The following is a 17,219-nucleotide window of genomic DNA, read 5'->3' as shown; positions in this document are numbered from 1 at the left end:
CGCATCATTACCCACATACATTAAACACTCCAAGACTACAACCGGAGCCTCAGTAGCCTCCCCACAAGCAGGGCCAGACCTCCCTTAGCAGAGCAGCGGAGACCCCCCCCAGGCAGCGACCCCGAATCCGTAAGAGCCCAGACAGCCCCGGGAACAGCTCCGATCCCCACCGGAGCAGGAGCCCGCTCAGCCCCGGGAGCAGCCCCGACCCTCACCGGAGCAGGAACCCGCTCAGGCCGCCGCCCGCCTGGCGCCGCCGCTCCGCCGCCATCGCCGCCCGCCACAGTCGAACCTCCCGCCCGCCGGCGCTACGCGATGTCTGTGAGGGGAGGGTGACGCGTCACGCTGGATCCCTCCGCCGGAACAGAGTCCCTGCTTTGGCTGGGAACTGAGCGGGACAAAGGCGCCCGAAGAGCTCGGGATGGGCGCGACGGGGCCAAAGGGACTTGGATAGAGACTGGGACCGGGGCTGGAGCTCGGTCCGGAACTTGGACTGGGTGTCGGGGGTTGACCGGCCGGCGCGGCAGGAGCGGCTGTCAGAAGGCGGAGGGACATAGACGTAGTGACGGGAGAGTGACGAGTCCTTCCTTTTCCGGTCGGGGCGCGGCGCAGGCGGGCGGCCGCACGAGCAGCTCCGCCGCCATGGTGAGGGGAGCGCTGGCCCCGGCTCGGGGCAGCGGGGCCCGGGGGGGAGCGGGGAGGGCAGCGGGGGCAGCCCCGGAGAGCCGGGCCCAGCGGGCAGGGCCGAGCCACGGGCAGCTCGGGGGCCGTGCTGGCGGCGTGGGGCGCGCGGCCGCCATTTTGGGCCCGTCAGTGCTCGGCGGCCGCGTGGAGCCCGTGAGCGACCGAGCGGGGCCGGGCCGGGAAGGCCGCGGGAGGGAGCTCGGCGTGGTCGGCCCAAAGTTCTCCTTTCCTTGGGCACGAAAAGGGATGGGATAGGTCCCCATCACCGTCTAGCAGCGCTTTGTAGTTTCCTGATGTATTTATCTAAAGCGAAACAGGCCTTACGGGAGTGTTTGGGCCCATGTAGAGTGGGAAGAACGGCTTGTATATATTTCTTTTATTAACCTTTTTTTCTTGCAAAACAGGTTTTAAGAGGCCTTGGTCTAGAATCAGGTTCCAAATGAACAATTTTTCTTGCCAGTACAGCTCAGATTGTGCTCTGATGCCTTCATCCTGGTCAAGTTTGTTGCTTGTGTTGGGGTCTCTGGGTTAACACCAGGGGCCAGAGCCTTGCTTGTGACCAGTGTCACATGCAGAAATGGCCCTTACATTGCTATTAGCTGGTTAGTTTAGAGTTCTGGAGTATTTTAATACCTCTAAAATTAACTGCAGATGGAAAGGGGAAGCAAAATGCTTTGCCTGTACAGTTACAACCAGATTAATTAACAACCGACACAATATAATGCTAAAACATTGTTTTTTAAAGGGTGCTGCTCATCCTCTGGCTATTTTTGGGCATCCTTTCAGCCTTTTGACAGGCAGCTGGTGCTGAGAGCAGCTTAATTTTTCAGTGCACAATTTTAAAGCACCAGGGGTTGTTCAGTGTCCTCTGACACTGTTTGATGAGCTGATTACGGTATTTTTTAAATCGAATTACAAATGTTTGGTTAACACAGGTGGGTTTTTTAAATAATACGTGGCGAGTACTTTTTAAGGGGTTTATTATAGGGCCTAGAGGCTGAATTGTATAAATTCCTCGGGGCTGCAGGTGTAGTTTTCTGGAGGTGAGCTTTGCAGTACAGTATTGCTGTGATGACGTAATTTGCGTCTTATCCAGTGCCCAGCGACAGTTGCCTGCTGTCAGTGTGCTGGCACTGCCGAGCTGACGACTCCTCGGTTCTGAGCAATATCTGAGGGCTGCCCACACCAAGAATTCACTTGGCTTTGTACTTGAGGGCGTTTGTGCTTCCCCAGGCTTGCGCTCGGCCGCTGATCTCCGTGTACTCCGAGAAGGGGGAGGCATCGGGCAAGAACGTGACGCTGCCCGCCGTGTTCAAGGCGCCCATCCGGCCTGACGTGGTCAACTTCGTGCACACCAACCTGCGCAAGAACAACCGGCAGCCCTACGCCGTCAGCGAGCTCGCAGGTACGCCTGGGCACGGCCTCAGCGTCGGCTTGCGTGGTGTTCAGGTTCTGTGCTGCTGTAGGGTGTGCACTGCTTTAGTCTGAGCTTCACATCAGGGGATGGGGAGCTCTGTGTGCAGAGCAGGGACACAAAACAATTCCTGCTCCAGCTGGGCACCAAGGACAAATGATCCAAACCTCAGGCCCAAGAGCACAAGCAACATGAGCTGAAGAGAGAAAAACAAGAAGGATGGGACTGCATGGGCTAAAGCTAGACTTGGACAATTAACTCCAACATGCTAATAGACCAAAACTTATAAACTGTGAGACCCTGTGACCAGGCGTCCATTTTTGTGACCATTTTGATTCATCTTGGGTGCAGCCCTGGCTGGGCTCTTGTGCTGCCTGAGGTGGATCCATTGAAGCCTCCTAATAAATAAGCCTCCCTACTTTACTGTTTAACTCCATCTAGCCTCTGTTCTAGGCCAGCCTTCACAAGGCATCAGGGCTGCACTGCATGGGGGCTCACATGGAAATAAAGCTGGAGTTGGGATAAGAGAAATGCTTATCCATGGGGTTCTGTGTAGAAGGCAAGGCCAGTTGTTAACAGTGTGGTTTTAAATGCAGCAGTTTTATTATTCTGAGGAGTGTCAAGGTGGTATTTTGGGGTATTCTGTGGTCTTGCTTGAAGTGCACATTGCTGGAGGTATCACAGTCTTCAGATAAAATCATCATTGCAGGAAAAACATAACATGGCTGAAAGTGTTCCAGGTGAAATCCTTGCTCTACATTGACCTCATGAGACTTGCTTGAGGCATTCTCCAAGGAAAAACTGCAAATGGACATCTGTTAGGTTTGCTTCTGTTGTTTGTGCAGATAACTTCTGCTTCCCAAGAAGTCTGTGCTAGGAACATGCCTTTTAAACCTTATTTCTAAGTTTCACACAAACATCCTAACTTGCTAGGTATAGCAGTACCAAGTCAGACCTCCAGATTGAGGATCAAGCTTAAAATCAGTGTCTTAAAGATCAGGTTAGAATCAGGTACATTAATTGACTAGGATTAAGTTTTCCTGATGAAGATTTGTTATGCTGACATGATGAGATTCCACTTCATTGGTCCGTGTTTCTGAAACACATGATTGGGTGGAAGTTCTGATCAGTGCCCTGAGCTCAGCCTCCCTCTGGCTGCAGGAGATGGCAGTGATGTCACCTGAATGACCCTCACGATGTCTCTCTCTCTTGCAGGTCACCAGACCAGTGCTGAATCATGGGGTACTGGCAGAGCTGTTGCTCGAATCCCGCGTGTCCGGGGTGGTGGCACTCACCGCTCTGGCCAGGGTGCCTTTGGCAATGTATCCTTCCATGGCTGTGCTGGCTTTGGGGGCACTGAACTCAACCAGCAGAAAGGTTTTTAATTATCTAAATGTGAGATGGAATCTTTTTCTTGAGGTAATGGCTGCAGCTCAGACTTGATCTGATGTGATTCCTGCTCTCAAACCACACGACCCGTTCTGTCTTGCCATGATGTCGTAATTTGCGCCTTACCCTGTGCCCAGGGACAGTTGCCTGCTGTCAGAATCCTGGCACAGGTGGTTGACGACCCATTAATGCTGAGCAAGCAATAAAGAGTCACTTTGGGACAAGAAAGCTCTAAAAAGTTGTCCTTAACTGCAGCTCCCAGATGTGTCGCGGCGGCCGCATGTTCGCCCCGACCAAGACCTGGCGGCGCTGGCACCGCAGGGTGAACATCATGCAGAAGCGTTACGCCATCTGCTCTGCTCTGGCTGCCTCTGCCCTGCCAGCTCTGGTCATGTCTAAAGGTGAGAACTCTGTCTCTGCAATTGTTTGTCTGAGCCAGCGTTGGGTACTTGTGGTGGCTTAGATGGAGTCTTGGAGTGCAGTTTGATTTCTGTTCATGGAGGCAAAGATCTACCCAACGCTCAGGTACACAAAGTCCTGTGTGAGACCCGTAAGACACCACTGGAACTTCACTGCTCTGGTTACTGTACCTCACTTCATTTCGTGAATTTCTATCCTGAATTTAATTTATCATACGTCATTTATGAATATACAAAGCAATAACCTTGAGGAATGGGTCCAGCCAAGGTCATTGAGCAGCACTGAGTGTCTTGTGAAATCCTGTCTAGGCCACCGCATTGAGGAGATTCCAGAACTTCCTCTGGTTGTTGAGGACAAGGTTGAGGGCTACAAGAAAACCAAGGAAGCTGTTCTCCTCCTGAAGAAGCTTAAAGCTTGGAATGACATCAAAAAGGTGAGCTGGGAAGGTGTGATCTGAAGGGCAGAACACAGGTGATTCAGCTGTGCAGTTATTAGAGTAGGAATTCAAAGTAGTTCTGTATTTTGACCCTGGAGAATGATGAACGTCTCACCGGTCCGTGTTGCAGATCCGCAGTGACGATGGTGAAGTTCTGACCGCGCAGTGTGTTGGGTCTGGCTGCTGGGCTGTGGGCTCTTGGGATGTTCATTTTCTGCTTTTCCCAGGTTTACGCCTCCCAGCGCATGCGGGCCGGGAAGGGCAAGATGAGGAATCGCCGCCGCATCCAGCGCAGGGGACCCTGCATCATCTACAACGAGGACAACGGCATCATCAGAGCTTTCCGGAACATCCCTGGTAACTAACCTGGGACACACTCACTCCTCTATTGGGACACTGCCTGCGATGATGAGATTCCACTTCATGGTCCGTGTTTCTGAAACACATGATTGGGTGGAAGTTCTGACTGCCTGCAGTGGTTGATCTTTGTAAGAACCTGCTGGGGTGATGTTCAATTGCAGCTGTTCCAGCCCTCAGCTGTGTTTGGGGCAGTTAAAAATGAGGCTGGTTAGGTTGCCACTGGAAAAAGGCTTATTGTAGTTAATTTAAAATACAGTAGATGTTCATACAGAGAGATGTGTGCAGCTCTGTAGTGTCAAAGCCAAAAACCCCAATCTCTTTCTCCATCTTGTCTACTGCTTAGCCTCACATTCCCCAATTCTGATCACAAGCTGAAGGTGTTGCTTTGCCTGCTTTCCTGCAGGAATCACTCTGCTGAATGTGAGCAAGCTGAACCTGCTGCGCCTCGCTCCCGGGGGCCACGTGGGGCGTTTCTGCATCTGGACCGAGAGCGCGTTCCGCAAGCTGGACGATCTGTACGGCACCTGGCGCAAGGCAGCCACGCTCAAGAGCGACTACAAGTGAGTCAGCCGGGGGGGCAGGAAGGTTTCCCCTTTCCCAGGAAAAGGGATACTGGGACTTGCTCCTGAATGCCTGGTTGTGGTGAATTAGCCATGGTTGTGTCACCCACTCACACTCTGAATGTTGATTTCGCAGCCTGCCAATGCACAAGATGACCAATACGGATATTGGAAGAATCATGAGGAGCCAGGAAATCCAGAAGGCCCTGCGTGCTCCAAAGTGAGTGATTTGATTTAAATGAACAAAGGCTGTGCAGGGACGTTTGAAATTGGTTTCAGACTGGGATTTCCAAATTTTGGGTATAAACACAAGGAATAGCAGTTGTCCAGATTTCAGTGAGAATTTAGCAGAAGTGGCATTGCAGGATATTCTGATGATACAACATGGCTGTGCTTTTCAGGAAGAAGATTCAGCGCAGGGTCCTGAAGAAGAACCCGCTGAAGAACCTGAGAATCATGATCAAGCTGAACCCGTACGCCAAAACCATGCGGCGCAACACCATCCTGCGGCACGCGCAGAACGTGAGTGGGGCTGCCGGGGCCGGGGCTGGGGTGCAGGTGGTGCCCTGACTCATCATCCCTCTGTCTGTTCTAGCACAAGCTCAAGGAAGAGAAGAAAGCCAAGGCCCAGGCCAAGCTGGCAGCTGCCAAGGCCCCGGCTGCACCCAAGGCAGAACCCCCTGCCAAGAAGGCCAAGACAGCCAAGGCCGCCAAGGCCACCAAGCCCGCGGCGAAGGCCGAGGCCAAGGCGTAACCGCGGCCGTGCTGCCCCGGGGTCCCCGCGGGGGCTGTGCCCGCGGGCTGTCCCTAATAAACGTTGTTGGAATACAGAAAGCCGTGTCGGGTGTGCGTGTGCGAGCAGGCGTTCGAACGGAAACTTCCGGGGAGAGGAGGAGGAGGAGGAGGAGGCGGAGGAAGGCGGCGTGGCGGGGGCCGGGCCCGCGGGTGCAGTGACCGGCGGTGGCCGCGCGGGGGCGGCTGCTGCGCGCGGCTGCGGCGGTGTGACGTCAGGCGGGCGGGCCGTGACGTCAGGGGGCGGGGCGGTTGGCGCCCCGGCGGGGACGATGCTGAGCCGGCTGCAGGAGCTGCGCCGCGAGGAGGAGACGCTGCTGCGGGTCAAGGCGGCGCTGCACGACCAGCTCCGCCGGCTGCGGGTGCGCGGGGACAGCCCGGGGCTGCGGGGGGCGGCCTGGGGCCGGGAGCGGCGGGGCCGGGCCTGCCCCTCAGCCCTGCGCGGCCGGGCCTGCCCCTCAGCCCTGCGCGGCCGCGCTCCGCCAGGGGACGGGCCCTGCGCCCCGGCGGGGCTGGGGGCGGGAGCGGGGAATTGCTCACAGGTGGTCTGGGAAAGGGGGATCCATCTACTGTGCTCTGAGAGGTAAATGTAACTGTGCAGGGTGCATCTCAAAGAGGTAAATTTAATTGTGAGTGTGTGTAGGGTACACCTGTAAGAGGTACCTGTAATTGTGAGTGTATGTGTACATTAAGAGATAAATTAAGTGTGAGTGTATGTAGGATATGTCTGTAAGTGGTAAATGTGTGATGTATGTAGGATACACTGAGATAAATGTGAGTGTGCACAGGATACCTCTCTAAGAGGTAAATGTGAATGTATGTGGAGTACATTAAGAGAGAAACGTGAGTGTGCTTAGGATACCTCTCTAAGAAGTAAATGTGAGTGTATGTAGGGTGCATTAAGAGATAAATTTAATTGTGAGTATGATACATCACTAAGAGGTAAATGCCTTAGCTGATGGATGGAGAAGGGATAGTTGGAGGAGTGGAACTGAAGACTACTTGGGTTTAGAGACTCATGCATATCATAATAAAGGAAAGATTCAATTCTTAGAACAGAATTGCACAAGATTTAACAAAACTTTAACAGGTACAAAAGCCCAGAGTTCAGAGTGGGAAGTGTTAAGCAGGGTCAGGTGGGGGGGTGTGCCCGGGATATGGTGCCAGTGCCGGGGATACAGTGACAGTGCTGGGACGTGGTGCCAGTGCCGGGACGTGGTGCCAGTGCCGGGGATATGGTGCCAGTGCTGGGGATATGGTGCCAGTGCCGGGGATATGGTGCCAGTGCCGGGGATATGGTGCCAGTGCCGGGGTGCGGTGCCAGTGCTGGGGATATGGTGCCAGTGCCGGGGACGTGGTGCCAGTGCCGGGGACGTGGTGCCAGTGCCGGGGACGTGGTGCCAGTGCCGGGGACGTGGTGCCAGTGCCGGGGACATGGTGCCAGTGCCGGGACATGGTGACAGTGCCGGGACATGGTGCCAGTGCCGGCAGTGCTCAGTGCGGTCCCTGCAGGTGGAGGAGCTGGCGCTGCAGTCCATGATCAGGGCCGGTGAGGAGAACGTGCCCGTGGCCCTGCCAGCCCTGGCCGAGGACACTCAGCAGGTAAGGGGGTCCCTGGGCTCGGAGGGGGCTCCACGGCTGGCTGGCAGCATGAGCAGAGCTCTGCATGGTTCTCCTCGTGTCACCTCATTGATGCTTCTCATCACTGCAAAGCTCAGCTGTAAAATGTCAGTTTTGCTGCTGGTGTTTTGAGGGTTTCACCTTTTCCCATCCCCAAAAGCAGCACGGTGTTTCCAGGGGGATTGGGAAATACCTGTGTGCTGTAGCCTCAGTTCCCCAGGTGTTAAATGTTCTGTTTAATGCTTGTGACCCTGGGGTGGCACCGGTGCTGGGGATGGAGGCACAGGTGCTGCAGGTTTTCACTCAATAAATACCTGGCCAGCCTGGCCCAGGTGCAGCTTTGCCATGGAGATCAGGGCCTTGTGGCTGTGCTGGGCTCTCAGTTCCAGCTCTGGGATCTTTAATTAGCAGTGACTGCACAGGTCTAACAGTGAATGAGAAATGTTTGGTGTCTGTGCTAGGTTTGGTAATCAGCCCTTTTCTCTGACAGACTCTTGGGCAGATGGACAATGAGGCTGCCATCAATCAAACTGAGTTACACCTCAGTCTTCAGCACGATAAAGAGGAGGAGGAGGAAGAGGAGGAGGAATCTGATTCTTGAGAGAAAAAAATCAGAGATGGTTTTTAATACAGACTCAGGAATTTCTTCTTCATTCATCTGAAACTCACCAAGTGATTTCCATGTTGTGCTGTGTGGGTATGAACTGTTTGACATATCAGAGTTGAGGGCAGTGACACTGAACACGGGAACTTCCCAGCCTGGGCACATCTTGACTCAGATACTGAGAGAATGAAAATCTGCTGCACAAATATGTAGCATAATCCATTCCACATTTCAAACCTAATGTAGCTCTTACAACATCTCTGTATGTGGAAGGGAGAAGCAAATGATCAACCAGACCAATTAACACATGCACTAAAGCAATAACTTGTCTGTTCTCACTTCCTGATGTGAGAAACAAATCCAGGTCCTGGAGCTGCTGCTGCCCCAGTGATTACATTCTAACCTCATTTGCCTAAACTGGCAGTTTAAGATACAGGTGAGGAAAGATGTGTCCAGGGCTGCCTCCGGCCTGCAGCTGCTGTGTTCTCAGTTCCACGGGAAGCTGGAGTTACTCCCAGAGTCCTCCCAGTGTCAGCCCAGTTCTGGGCACAGCAGGGAGGTCTCTCTGTCCCCCTGGTGCTCTTCAGTTCTGTCAGTCTGTCCCAGAGAAGGACTTTCTACTTCTGCTCCTTCAGAGCAGCAGCCAAGGAGCCTTTCATTTGTCCACAGATAGACTAAGAAATGATCTGTGGTGCTTGTACTAAGCTAATACTCTTAAATTGGTGTTATTTTTCTCTCATTGTAACCTCATAAATCAAGGCCAGGTCGCCTGCTTTCATGTGATTCTCAAGGAGGAGCATGAGGAGTTTAAGAACTTAGTTATAAATGGAAAGTGATGTGAAATCTCCACAATTTTTGCATTTGGAAAAGTGTCTGGTGTCCTGGGGGTGGTCAGAACTGACATTCAGCCTCTAGTGAATTCCTGCCACTGTTTAATGAGTGTTAATTTGGCTCTTGTTTGGTTTGTACCAATGGAAACTGTTGGGCTGTAAATGTGGCTTCATCCTGTACTAAAAACTATTTGGCTTTTGGATGTCTTAATGAAGGAATTCAGAACAGGAGTGAAGAGATTGTTTAACAAAACTTTCCCAAGCCTGACAGGTAAAAAGCCCCCAAAAGTCTGAGCCAAAACTGCCACGGTCATGCAAGCCCTTGCAGTGCTGTGTGTGAAGAGCTGCTTTGGGAGGAGCTCAGGAGCCATCCTGGCCTTTCTTGGCACATTTCAACTCCAAAGGGTAATTCTGACTGTTGAAAAATGTTATTTGTGCCCAGCATGGTCCGGAGTAGTTTTCATGGATAGAATTCCTGCTGCTTTTGTGAACGAGTGCTTTTGGATTTGAACAGCCCAGTTCTAGTGCATGTTCCAATAAAGTTCTTTTCCTGCTGTCCTTACAACTGTGCTTGCAGTGCCCAAGTTATTGTTGTCTGGGGGGACAACCCAAAGTGGGAGTTCAGCCTCCCAAACCTCGCTGTGCGTTTCTTTCAGCACACAGCAAAAGGCTCTGTTTGCTGGGGGTAGGTAGAGCTCAGGAAAGAGTTTAATTTACACCCTCCCAGCTGTCACTTCAGGTCTCCCTGCAGCCAGGACAGGCCTGGATTGTCCATGAGTCATTTCCTGCCTCTGCTGAGCCAGGGCTGTGCCAGCCCTTTGATACCTGATCCTTTGGCCATGTGGAAGTTCAGGGCCCTCTGATGGGGATTCCTTCTGGGGAAGAATTTCTGGCATTTCCTCATCCAAAGCATCCTTTCAAAGAGCTGAAATTTATAGTGCAGTGACCAGATTAAAAGCCTTGGTCAAGTTTTAAAAAAAGCTTCAAGAAGTTACTTGATAATATATTTATTAAGAGAACCCATTGCTAAACATCTGAGAGAATAAAACAATAAAGGATTTTTCATACACTTTTAGACACTAAACACAGTTGTCATGACTCTTTAGGTTAAAAGAAAGCAAAGTGCTTGGATCATTGTCTTGATTCCATAGGACACTTCCAAGAACTAACTTTTAAAAATCAATTAGAAAGACATACATCACTAAATCCAAGGATGATGATATGTTCGAAAAATAAATATAGAAATATGAACAAGTCTACAATTAGAATATTGCCCTGTGCATTCTGAGAAATGCAGAGCTCTTGCCTTCTTCACCTGCAAAGAGAGAGGTCTCTAGACAACAGCAAAATTGGAGCCTAACTTTTGGGAACAGCTGGGCAGCAGCAAAGCATGCTCACAGACAGGCTCGGAGCATCCCGATCCCGAGCCCAGGCGCTCGGGGAAAGCATGATTGAAGTACCAACGATTTACAAAGAGTCTTGATAAAGTTCAAACAAGCCAGGGGCCAACCCCCCCTGCCCCAGTGATATTTTCATTAAGAAAGAATATCCATAATCACCTAAAGTCAGCAAGCACTGGAACTTACACAGCTTACATTTGGTCAGTGAACGACGGAACCCGGAACGATACCAATTAGTTTAGGACGAGATTTAAAACCGTTTTGGCACATGCTATCAAGACATTCTTCCTCAAGAGGTGAAATACATGTTGGAACAGGTACAAGCTGAGGAGAGAGGACCAGGAGAGCGTGGTTGTCGCCAGAGGTACAGTCCAGGAGCTGGCCCCGGGCTCAGACGCCGGCGGCGTGCGTGGGGGTGCTGGGCTGGTTAAGGCCGATGGTGGAGCAGAGCCACCCCGCAAAATCCACCTCCTCCGCCTCGGATCTCTTGATGAAAGCATGGATCTGGGCACAGGAGAACAGGGTCAGGGTGGCAGCCCTCAGGCTGCTCTGCAGCAGCCCTCAGGAGCACCCATAAATCCACTTGGAGCCACCGAGCTGTGGAACTTTACAGAGCACATGGAGAAATTCCCACAGAAAGGGAACAGCCAGCAGCAGGCAAAGTGTCCCAGAGGAATCCTGCCAGTGCCTCTGCACCACAGAAATGATGAGGATGTGGCTCAGCCACTCAGGGTAATACTCTGGAAAGTGTCTACCTGGGCACTAAAAGGCTTTTTGTGATAAAAAGAGTCTCTTTGCATTTTGCACCATTATTGTGCAGCAGGGTCAGGGCAGGGAAAACCTAATTTTCTGCAGTACAACTGAAGTCCTGGCATTACACTTAAAACCATAAAAAGACGCTCTGAGACTGATCTGGTTATTTCACACAGAGAAAAATGCAGGATGTGTGCTGAGTTCTACAGACTTTGCCAGACAAAGCTATAAAAAAAGTGACAAATCTTGTGTTTCACAACAGATGATTAAAAATGTATTTAATTAGTCCATATGGTATGTGGAGCTTTATTCTTTTGTCTTCCTAAAAGTATTAATCAATACTTTATTATTAACTAATAGACTCAAGAGAGAATTCTTTTGTTAATTAATTTAAGTCACCCATTGTGATTATCAAATGCCAGACTCCACAGCCCACCAGGCTTTTGGTCTCCTTGACAGTCCCTGTTGTAGGAGCCCCTGCAGCCCCTTGATCTCTAACTCAGAAAAGCTGTTCCTGCCCAAACTGAGCTGCTCATGGGCCACCAGCCACCCTCGAGGCCACTGCTCTGACCTGCTCTGGGCCAGCTGAGGAATCCAACCCGCCTGGGAAGGGGCTTTTAGATCAAGTTAAAAACCTTCACTCACCATCAGCTGCTTCAAGTCGGCTCTCTCAGCAGGATTCTTAATTAAACTGGGAAAACACAAAGTGGTGCACAAGTTACACTCCAATATCTTTTAAAATAAGGCTCCAGTTGTGTCCTGTTGGTTGGACTGCTCTGGTCTGACACCACTCAATAAAAGCACCAGGTGCCTCTCAGAGGAGATGGGAGCCTGCAGTTCCCTTCTGTGGGTTCCACAGCTCCAGGTAAGAAATCCTGAGTTGTCTGAGACTGATGAGTGTCTAAACCAAGCTGGGGAGATAAATCCCATTTCAACTAAAACAACATGAACCCCTTTATCCCTCACATTTCTTTGCCCCAAGTCTCTTCAAGCTCAGGATCAAGTGGAGCTATTGCATGACTGCCCTTCCTTTTGGAAGCTGTAAATACAGATATTTGATAAATAAACAAACTTTTGAACTGCACTGAGCCGTTCCCTCAGCACTGGTTCAGTCCTGGCACCACTGAGGTGCAGCTGGGGAAGTGAGGACATGGGGGAATGGCTGCTGGGATGAAGGTGCTGGCTCATGGGCAAGGAAAAACACCTGGAGCCTGCAGGATTGTGCACCCCATGGCCCAGCAGTGCAGGAGGAGGTGCCTGAGCCTTGCAGAAGCTGTCAGTGCTGGGGCCACTCCCCAAGGACTGCTCTGAGCTGCAGAAATTCAGGGCTAAAGAGGGGAATCTCCCCCAGCCTTGGGGCTCCTCTGGATGCACCTGATGCCTGAGAGATGAACTTGAGACAATTAACACCCAAAGAGGATTGATTATGCTGATTGCAATCCTTACATCTGCCCTGGCCTGGAGCAGGGACTCTGATTGCCAGGTGCCTGACAGACAAAGCTGAGCCCAGCGCGTCCCCCTGTCACTCAGCCACACAGAAAATAGAGAAAATACTCACCATTTGTTAACAAAATCTTGAAATTCAGAACCAAAGACACCATTGGGCAGTTTTGGAGGTGGCTGTAAATAAATAAATATGTTTTTTAAATCAGCCATCATTCAGCATAATGTTCCAGTGTGGGACAGGTAAATGTCCCTGGCTGCTCTGGGTTATTACTCTAAACCAGACTTTTCCTGGTGTGGGGTGGGTTTTGTTGGGTTTTGGTTGGTTGGTTGTTCCATTTTCTCCACACACACACCTGGATGGGGTGAGCACAGCCTCAGCTCTCATTAAAGAAGGCTCAGAGCACTAATTAGCACCCTGTCATTCTCCACAGCAGCGAGGGAAGATGCCCTGCACATCATTAGCTCCATAATCCTTTTGATGTCAGTTTTCTGGCCCTGGGAATGAGTTGGTTCAGGCTCTGAATTCAGACAGAATTCTGACAAACAAAGAAGGGGAACTGCATAAACCTGTACATCACTGCCTCATCCTCCAGGACCTGGCCACAGGATCAGGGATAAGTTCCCATCCTTACACTCAGTTAATTTTATGCAAAGAGCAGTGACAAGGCCTGCACCCCTCCCTCACTGGAGCACAGCCTGTGCTGGAGGGAGCAGCTCCTGCTGAAGAAGTTTGTGCTAAATCAGAGGTGGCACAAGAAAATCTTGTGCCAAACTCTGAATTACTGCAGCTCTTCAGCCCAAACTGGCCCCCTCAGGGATGCTGCAATACAGGACCACAGCAGCTGAAGTGATTCAATGCTAACTCCATCCCCAGAGTCAGTGCTGGCAGATTGGGGTTTATATAATATGCAAAACAGATTTGTAATCTGAGAGACTTGTGCAAGCAGATGAGTTACAGAAGCAATTTATCAATTTATCAGTGGCACAGGCAATGCAGGGACCCAGACACCAACTGTGCCTTTCAAATGGGTGAGCTGGACAGTTCTCAATAATTCATCCAGCTGCAACAATTGTTATCCAGCTGCTACAAATGACAGCTAACAGGAGCATGCTTTTTTCTTTTTTTGAAGAACACAAGCAGTGGAGTCACACAAATTTCAGTGGTACTTGTGAAAATACTGCAAACAACCCATTCTAAAATACGAATCTCCAAGTAGCCTTGGAGCTTAGCCATTTGAAAGAGAAGAGAATTGTGACTCAGTCATAAGGCTAAACCAGACTAAGCAGCACTAACCCCAAATTCCAGGAATTCTTTCAGAGTTTACAGTTGTGAAGTGCAGATTTTTAAATGTATAAATTACCTCATTGACGATGTAATCCAGAAGTTCAAAGATTGCCATTGGGGGTCTGCTGTCTGATCCATAGGCTGGGAAGAAATGGGAGAGAAATGGGAGAAATTGGGATCGGTGTCACTCTCCCTCCATGGCTTTAGGGGTGCTGTAGGAAACCCAGGTCTGACACTTCTGGCACCCAGCAGATTTACAGGGAAAAGGTGCCACAGGGAAATGCTTTCATGCAAGGAGACATTTCCAGGTGTGACCCAAAGCATTCACTTCACTGGGATCACCCTGCTGCACTGGGATCAGCATCTTGGAGAAAACCAGAGCACCAGACTGGGATCTCAGAATGGAGTTTGGTTTTTTATCAGTTTTTTATCAGATTATGAAATCTGAAGGTTGTGAGTTTGATCCTCACACAGGGCACCACTTTGTGGAGTTTGGGTTTTTTTTTGTTAAGGTTGGGATTAAATGTGTGAGTTGGTGTTTCTTGTTCAGACTCAGACGTTTATTAGTTCTTATTTATATTATAGTCTCACAAATCGTGAGTTTCACAGAACTTTAAAAAACTAAAAATGGAGTTGTATCTTTCTCTCTACAAGGCTTTTTAAGGACAAACTGTCTAATTAAGAAATTACACCTAAATTATTTTTACTTTTAACCTAATAACTAAATACTTGTGGCTCACAATGTGGACTTTTTTATCCAATTACACAAAATCACCCAAACCCATGGAGAAGAAGGTGAAGAGGAAGGACCAGCTTCTGCCCTAAAACTTCTATCTTGTTTTATATATATCTTTTATATCTTGCTTTATTCTATCTATATATGTAGAGATATCTATATCTTTTATATCTTGTTTCTATATATCTTTTATATCTTTTTTATTATATCTTGTTATATTCTAAAACCTTTTAAGTTTTTTACTATGTGACATTACACATTTCTATCCAAACTCCACACCCACAATCCCAGTTCTGTCATTCCATTTTGGAAGCCTTCTCCACAGCCTCAGGTCAAATGCAGTGTTCTCTTGGGGGTCAGTGCCTGGCAGCACAGAAATCTGAAATTCTCACAGCCAGGGTTCCAGCATCTCCGTGCTGGGGCTGCTCACAAGAACCACCACCAAGGGTCTCTGGTGCTCTGCTCCCACAGGGCTCCCCACAGTGAAGCTGAGCCAGGTGCCCAACACACCCCTGATTTGTGAGAGTGTAAATCCCCTCTGTGCAGCCCAGGATCAGACAAAAAGGACCTTGAAGGTGCAGGGAAAGCAGAGTGAGGGCTGTGACTCACAGCTCATGGGCCGGCCGGGCGCTCTTTGCCTGGGCGAGGTCTCTGTCACTGGAGAATCCCCCTCCACGGGGCAGCCAAACATCAGCTCCAGCTCCTTGGAGTCAGGAGGGGGAATGGGGTACCTGCCAATGGCCATCTCCACCAGGGACAGCCCCATGCTCCAGATGTCTGACTGCACCGAGTAGTGAGTGCCCTGCAGCCTCTCGGGCTGCAAAACACAGGGGAGGGGAGGAGAGGCAGCTCTGTGACAAGGAGGCACCAAAAAATGACATTCTGCAATAACCTGGATCAATCAAAGCATGAAACCCCAACTTATTAGCACAGCATGCTCAAATGAGTGACTTCTTGGTATTTTCTTGAAGTTCCTCAAACATTCCGGCACTGCAAACAAGTGTGAGACTCTTCAGGAATTATTCTCTTATGTGCTGTTTTATTTCTTTAGCACACATCTAATGGAACTCTTACACAAGGCTCTGCAGGCAAAATCTATTTTGTATTGTCTTTAGGAGATTCACCCACTGTAAAGGTATTTAGGTATGGGATTTTTTGGTCAGTCTGAATCATGATCAGAAGTGTATCTGACTATTGCAGTCCCACTGCTTCACAGATCCTCAGCTTTGAGCAGTGTATTCACATCCTGCTTCTGCCAAAACCAGCAGATGAGTGCTGCACCAACTCCTTTTGCTTCATTTTTGCACCTGCTTTGTCAGTCTATGTTCAGTGCTGAATATGGCTCCTGAAATTATTAATACATTGATCTCCTTCACCCTTAAATCCATTTTTACTAAGAGTTCTCAAAGAAAACGTTCATTTTTCTGTACTCTTTTTAAAATCAAGCTCCTATTTTACCAAAATGGTGCAGATTCTTCTGATTTCATGCACATATTGGAAAAATACATATGCAATTTGAAACTCCCTCTCAGAGAATGTGAGAATGCAGTAAAGCCTCTTCCTTCTGCCATAAGGGGGTGATAGTTTTGTTTAATTTGTTTTGTAGCATTTTCTGAGATGATATTTGAGTTTTCTACAGTATCCCACCTCAGTCAGTTCCAAAGCCATCTGGACAAACTACACAACTGCTGGACAGCAACAGAAATGTCCAAATCCCAAGATTTTCATAAAATGTAAGTGTAAAGGAAGGTGGGTGGATGAGAAAGAGCAGGAAACAGAGAGAGCACTTGTTATATAAATATAAATATCATTAAAATCTAGAGATCTGTTCAAGTTAAACAGTATTGTTTTTCCACACCTCCATGTGGTAAAAAGGGATGTTTGCATGCAATAATTCTGTATGGTTTTGTGTGTACAGAAGTGTGCAAAGGGAGCTACTGCAAGAGAAGATCCTTCAGACACCACCAGGACAAAATCCCCCCTGTGGCTTGGTCTGTGATGCCAGAGAGCAAAGTAAAACTCCCCAGGTAAAACCCTCAGCCTGTAAAAAGAACAAATTGAAGAAAACTGAAGGCAGAGAGCACTTGGCTCTCATCCCTGCTCCTGCAGGAGCCAGGGCAAGGCAGGAGCACGGGTGAGCTGAGCTGTGGATTCGGTTTTGCTCATTAGCAGCAGCCCCCAGAGGTGAGAACTTCAACCCCAGCCTGGTTTCAGGTGTGTCACCAAGGAGAAATGGCACAAAGACAACGCAGGGCTCCTGCTGAACAGAGCCAGCATTAAAGCTTTTCCCTGTGAGTCCAAGCCCACACAGTTCTAATCCTCCAGCCAGAGCTGGGAACACGAGCTGCTGCTCGTGGAGTGCTGCAAAGGTGTGTGAGAATGAGAGAGCTGCCTCTGCCAGGAGCTGGGGCCTGCAATCACACAGAGAGCTCGTCTGGAAAGAGCTTCCAAGGTGCTCCTCATGCCCAGGGACACAGAACAGCCTGGAAC

At 49.8% G+C, this 17,219-nt stretch overlaps 3 protein-coding genes and 4 non-coding genes across 7 annotated transcripts in view; 6 read left to right on the top strand and 1 right to left on the bottom strand.

The window, feature by feature from the left end:
* The first annotated feature begins 539 nt into the window (after positions 1-539).
* RPL4 (ribosomal protein L4) lies at positions 540-6,097 on the top strand. Its single transcript, XM_066558648.1, has 10 exons — positions 540-645; positions 1,918-2,089; positions 3,314-3,420; positions 3,750-3,888; positions 4,216-4,340; positions 4,571-4,700; positions 5,107-5,263; positions 5,400-5,483; positions 5,665-5,785; positions 5,859-6,097. Exons 1-10 carry the CDS (start codon positions 643-645, stop codon positions 6,015-6,017), a joined length of 1,197 nt encoding a protein of 398 aa, XP_066414745.1. The 5' UTR covers positions 540-642; the 3' UTR covers positions 6,018-6,097.
* LOC136562397 (small nucleolar RNA SNORD16) lies at positions 1,749-1,849 on the top strand. Its single transcript, XR_010784514.1, has one exon. It is a non-coding gene; the product is annotated as a small nucleolar RNA SNORD16 (small nucleolar RNA).
* LOC136562394 (small nucleolar RNA SNORD18) lies at positions 3,158-3,228 on the top strand. Its single transcript, XR_010784511.1, has one exon. It is a non-coding gene; the product is annotated as a small nucleolar RNA SNORD18 (small nucleolar RNA).
* On the top strand, positions 3,586-3,685 carry LOC136562396 (small nucleolar RNA SNORD16). Its single transcript, XR_010784513.1, has one exon. It is a non-coding gene; the product is annotated as a small nucleolar RNA SNORD16 (small nucleolar RNA).
* Positions 4,744-4,813, top strand: LOC136562395 (small nucleolar RNA SNORD18). The gene has a single exon (XR_010784512.1). It is a non-coding gene; the product is annotated as a small nucleolar RNA SNORD18 (small nucleolar RNA).
* Positions 6,098-6,307: 210 nt separating the features above from the next.
* Positions 6,308-9,674, top strand: SNAPC5 (small nuclear RNA activating complex polypeptide 5). Its single transcript, XM_066558472.1, has 3 exons — positions 6,308-6,417; positions 7,568-7,657; positions 8,166-9,674. The coding sequence occupies exons 1-3, from the start codon at positions 6,328-6,330 to the stop codon at positions 8,274-8,276; spliced, it is 291 nt and encodes a 96-aa protein (XP_066414569.1). The 5' UTR covers positions 6,308-6,327; the 3' UTR covers positions 8,277-9,674.
* A 426-nt stretch (positions 9,675-10,100) lies between these two features.
* The window catches only part of MAP2K1 (mitogen-activated protein kinase kinase 1), a 33,360-nt gene continuing 26,241 nt past the window's right edge, over positions 10,101-17,219 (bottom strand). Inside the window, exons 7-11 of the mRNA XM_066558471.1 lie at positions 15,339-15,546; positions 14,070-14,134; positions 12,821-12,882; positions 11,908-11,953; positions 10,101-11,013 (exon numbers count right to left, since the gene is read on the bottom strand). Coding sequence (XP_066414568.1) covers positions 10,900-11,013; positions 11,908-11,953; positions 12,821-12,882; positions 14,070-14,134; positions 15,339-15,546 — 495 coding nt within the window. The 3' untranslated portion in view covers positions 10,101-10,899. The remainder of the gene's footprint in view (positions 11,014-11,907; positions 11,954-12,820; positions 12,883-14,069; positions 14,135-15,338; positions 15,547-17,219) is intronic.

Source organism: Molothrus aeneus, chromosome 13, assembly GCF_037042795.1.
Source record: "Molothrus aeneus isolate 106 chromosome 13, BPBGC_Maene_1.0, whole genome shotgun sequence".
In the NCBI taxonomy this organism is placed as follows: Eukaryota; Metazoa; Chordata; class Aves; order Passeriformes; family Icteridae; genus Molothrus; species Molothrus aeneus.
The sequence above is the reverse complement of the archived record's forward strand: the minus strand, read 5'-3'. Positions and strand labels throughout refer to the sequence as shown.

What these genes read in the sequence shown, in the direction of transcription:
- RPL4 (XM_066558648.1), top strand. An exon ending in GCCAGGGTGCCTTTGGCAAT is followed by an intron (nt 3,421 to 3,749) that starts GTATCCTTCCAT and finishes TGCAGCTCCCAG; the next exon opens with ATGTGTCGCGGCGGCCGCAT. An exon ending in AGCTCTGGTCATGTCTAAAG is followed by an intron (nt 3,889 to 4,215) that starts GTGAGAACTCTG and finishes AATCCTGTCTAG; the next exon opens with GCCACCGCATTGAGGAGATT.
- SNAPC5 (XM_066558472.1), top strand. Translation starts at nt 6,328, where the DNA reads ATGCTGAGCCGGCTGCAGGAGCTGCGCCGCGAGGAGGAGACGCTGCTG. An exon ending in ACCAGCTCCGCCGGCTGCGG is followed by an intron (nt 6,418 to 7,567) that starts GTGCGCGGGGAC and finishes CGGTCCCTGCAG; the next exon opens with GTGGAGGAGCTGGCGCTGCA. An exon ending in TGGCCGAGGACACTCAGCAG is followed by an intron (nt 7,658 to 8,165) that starts GTAAGGGGGTCC and finishes TTTCTCTGACAG; the next exon opens with ACTCTTGGGCAGATGGACAA.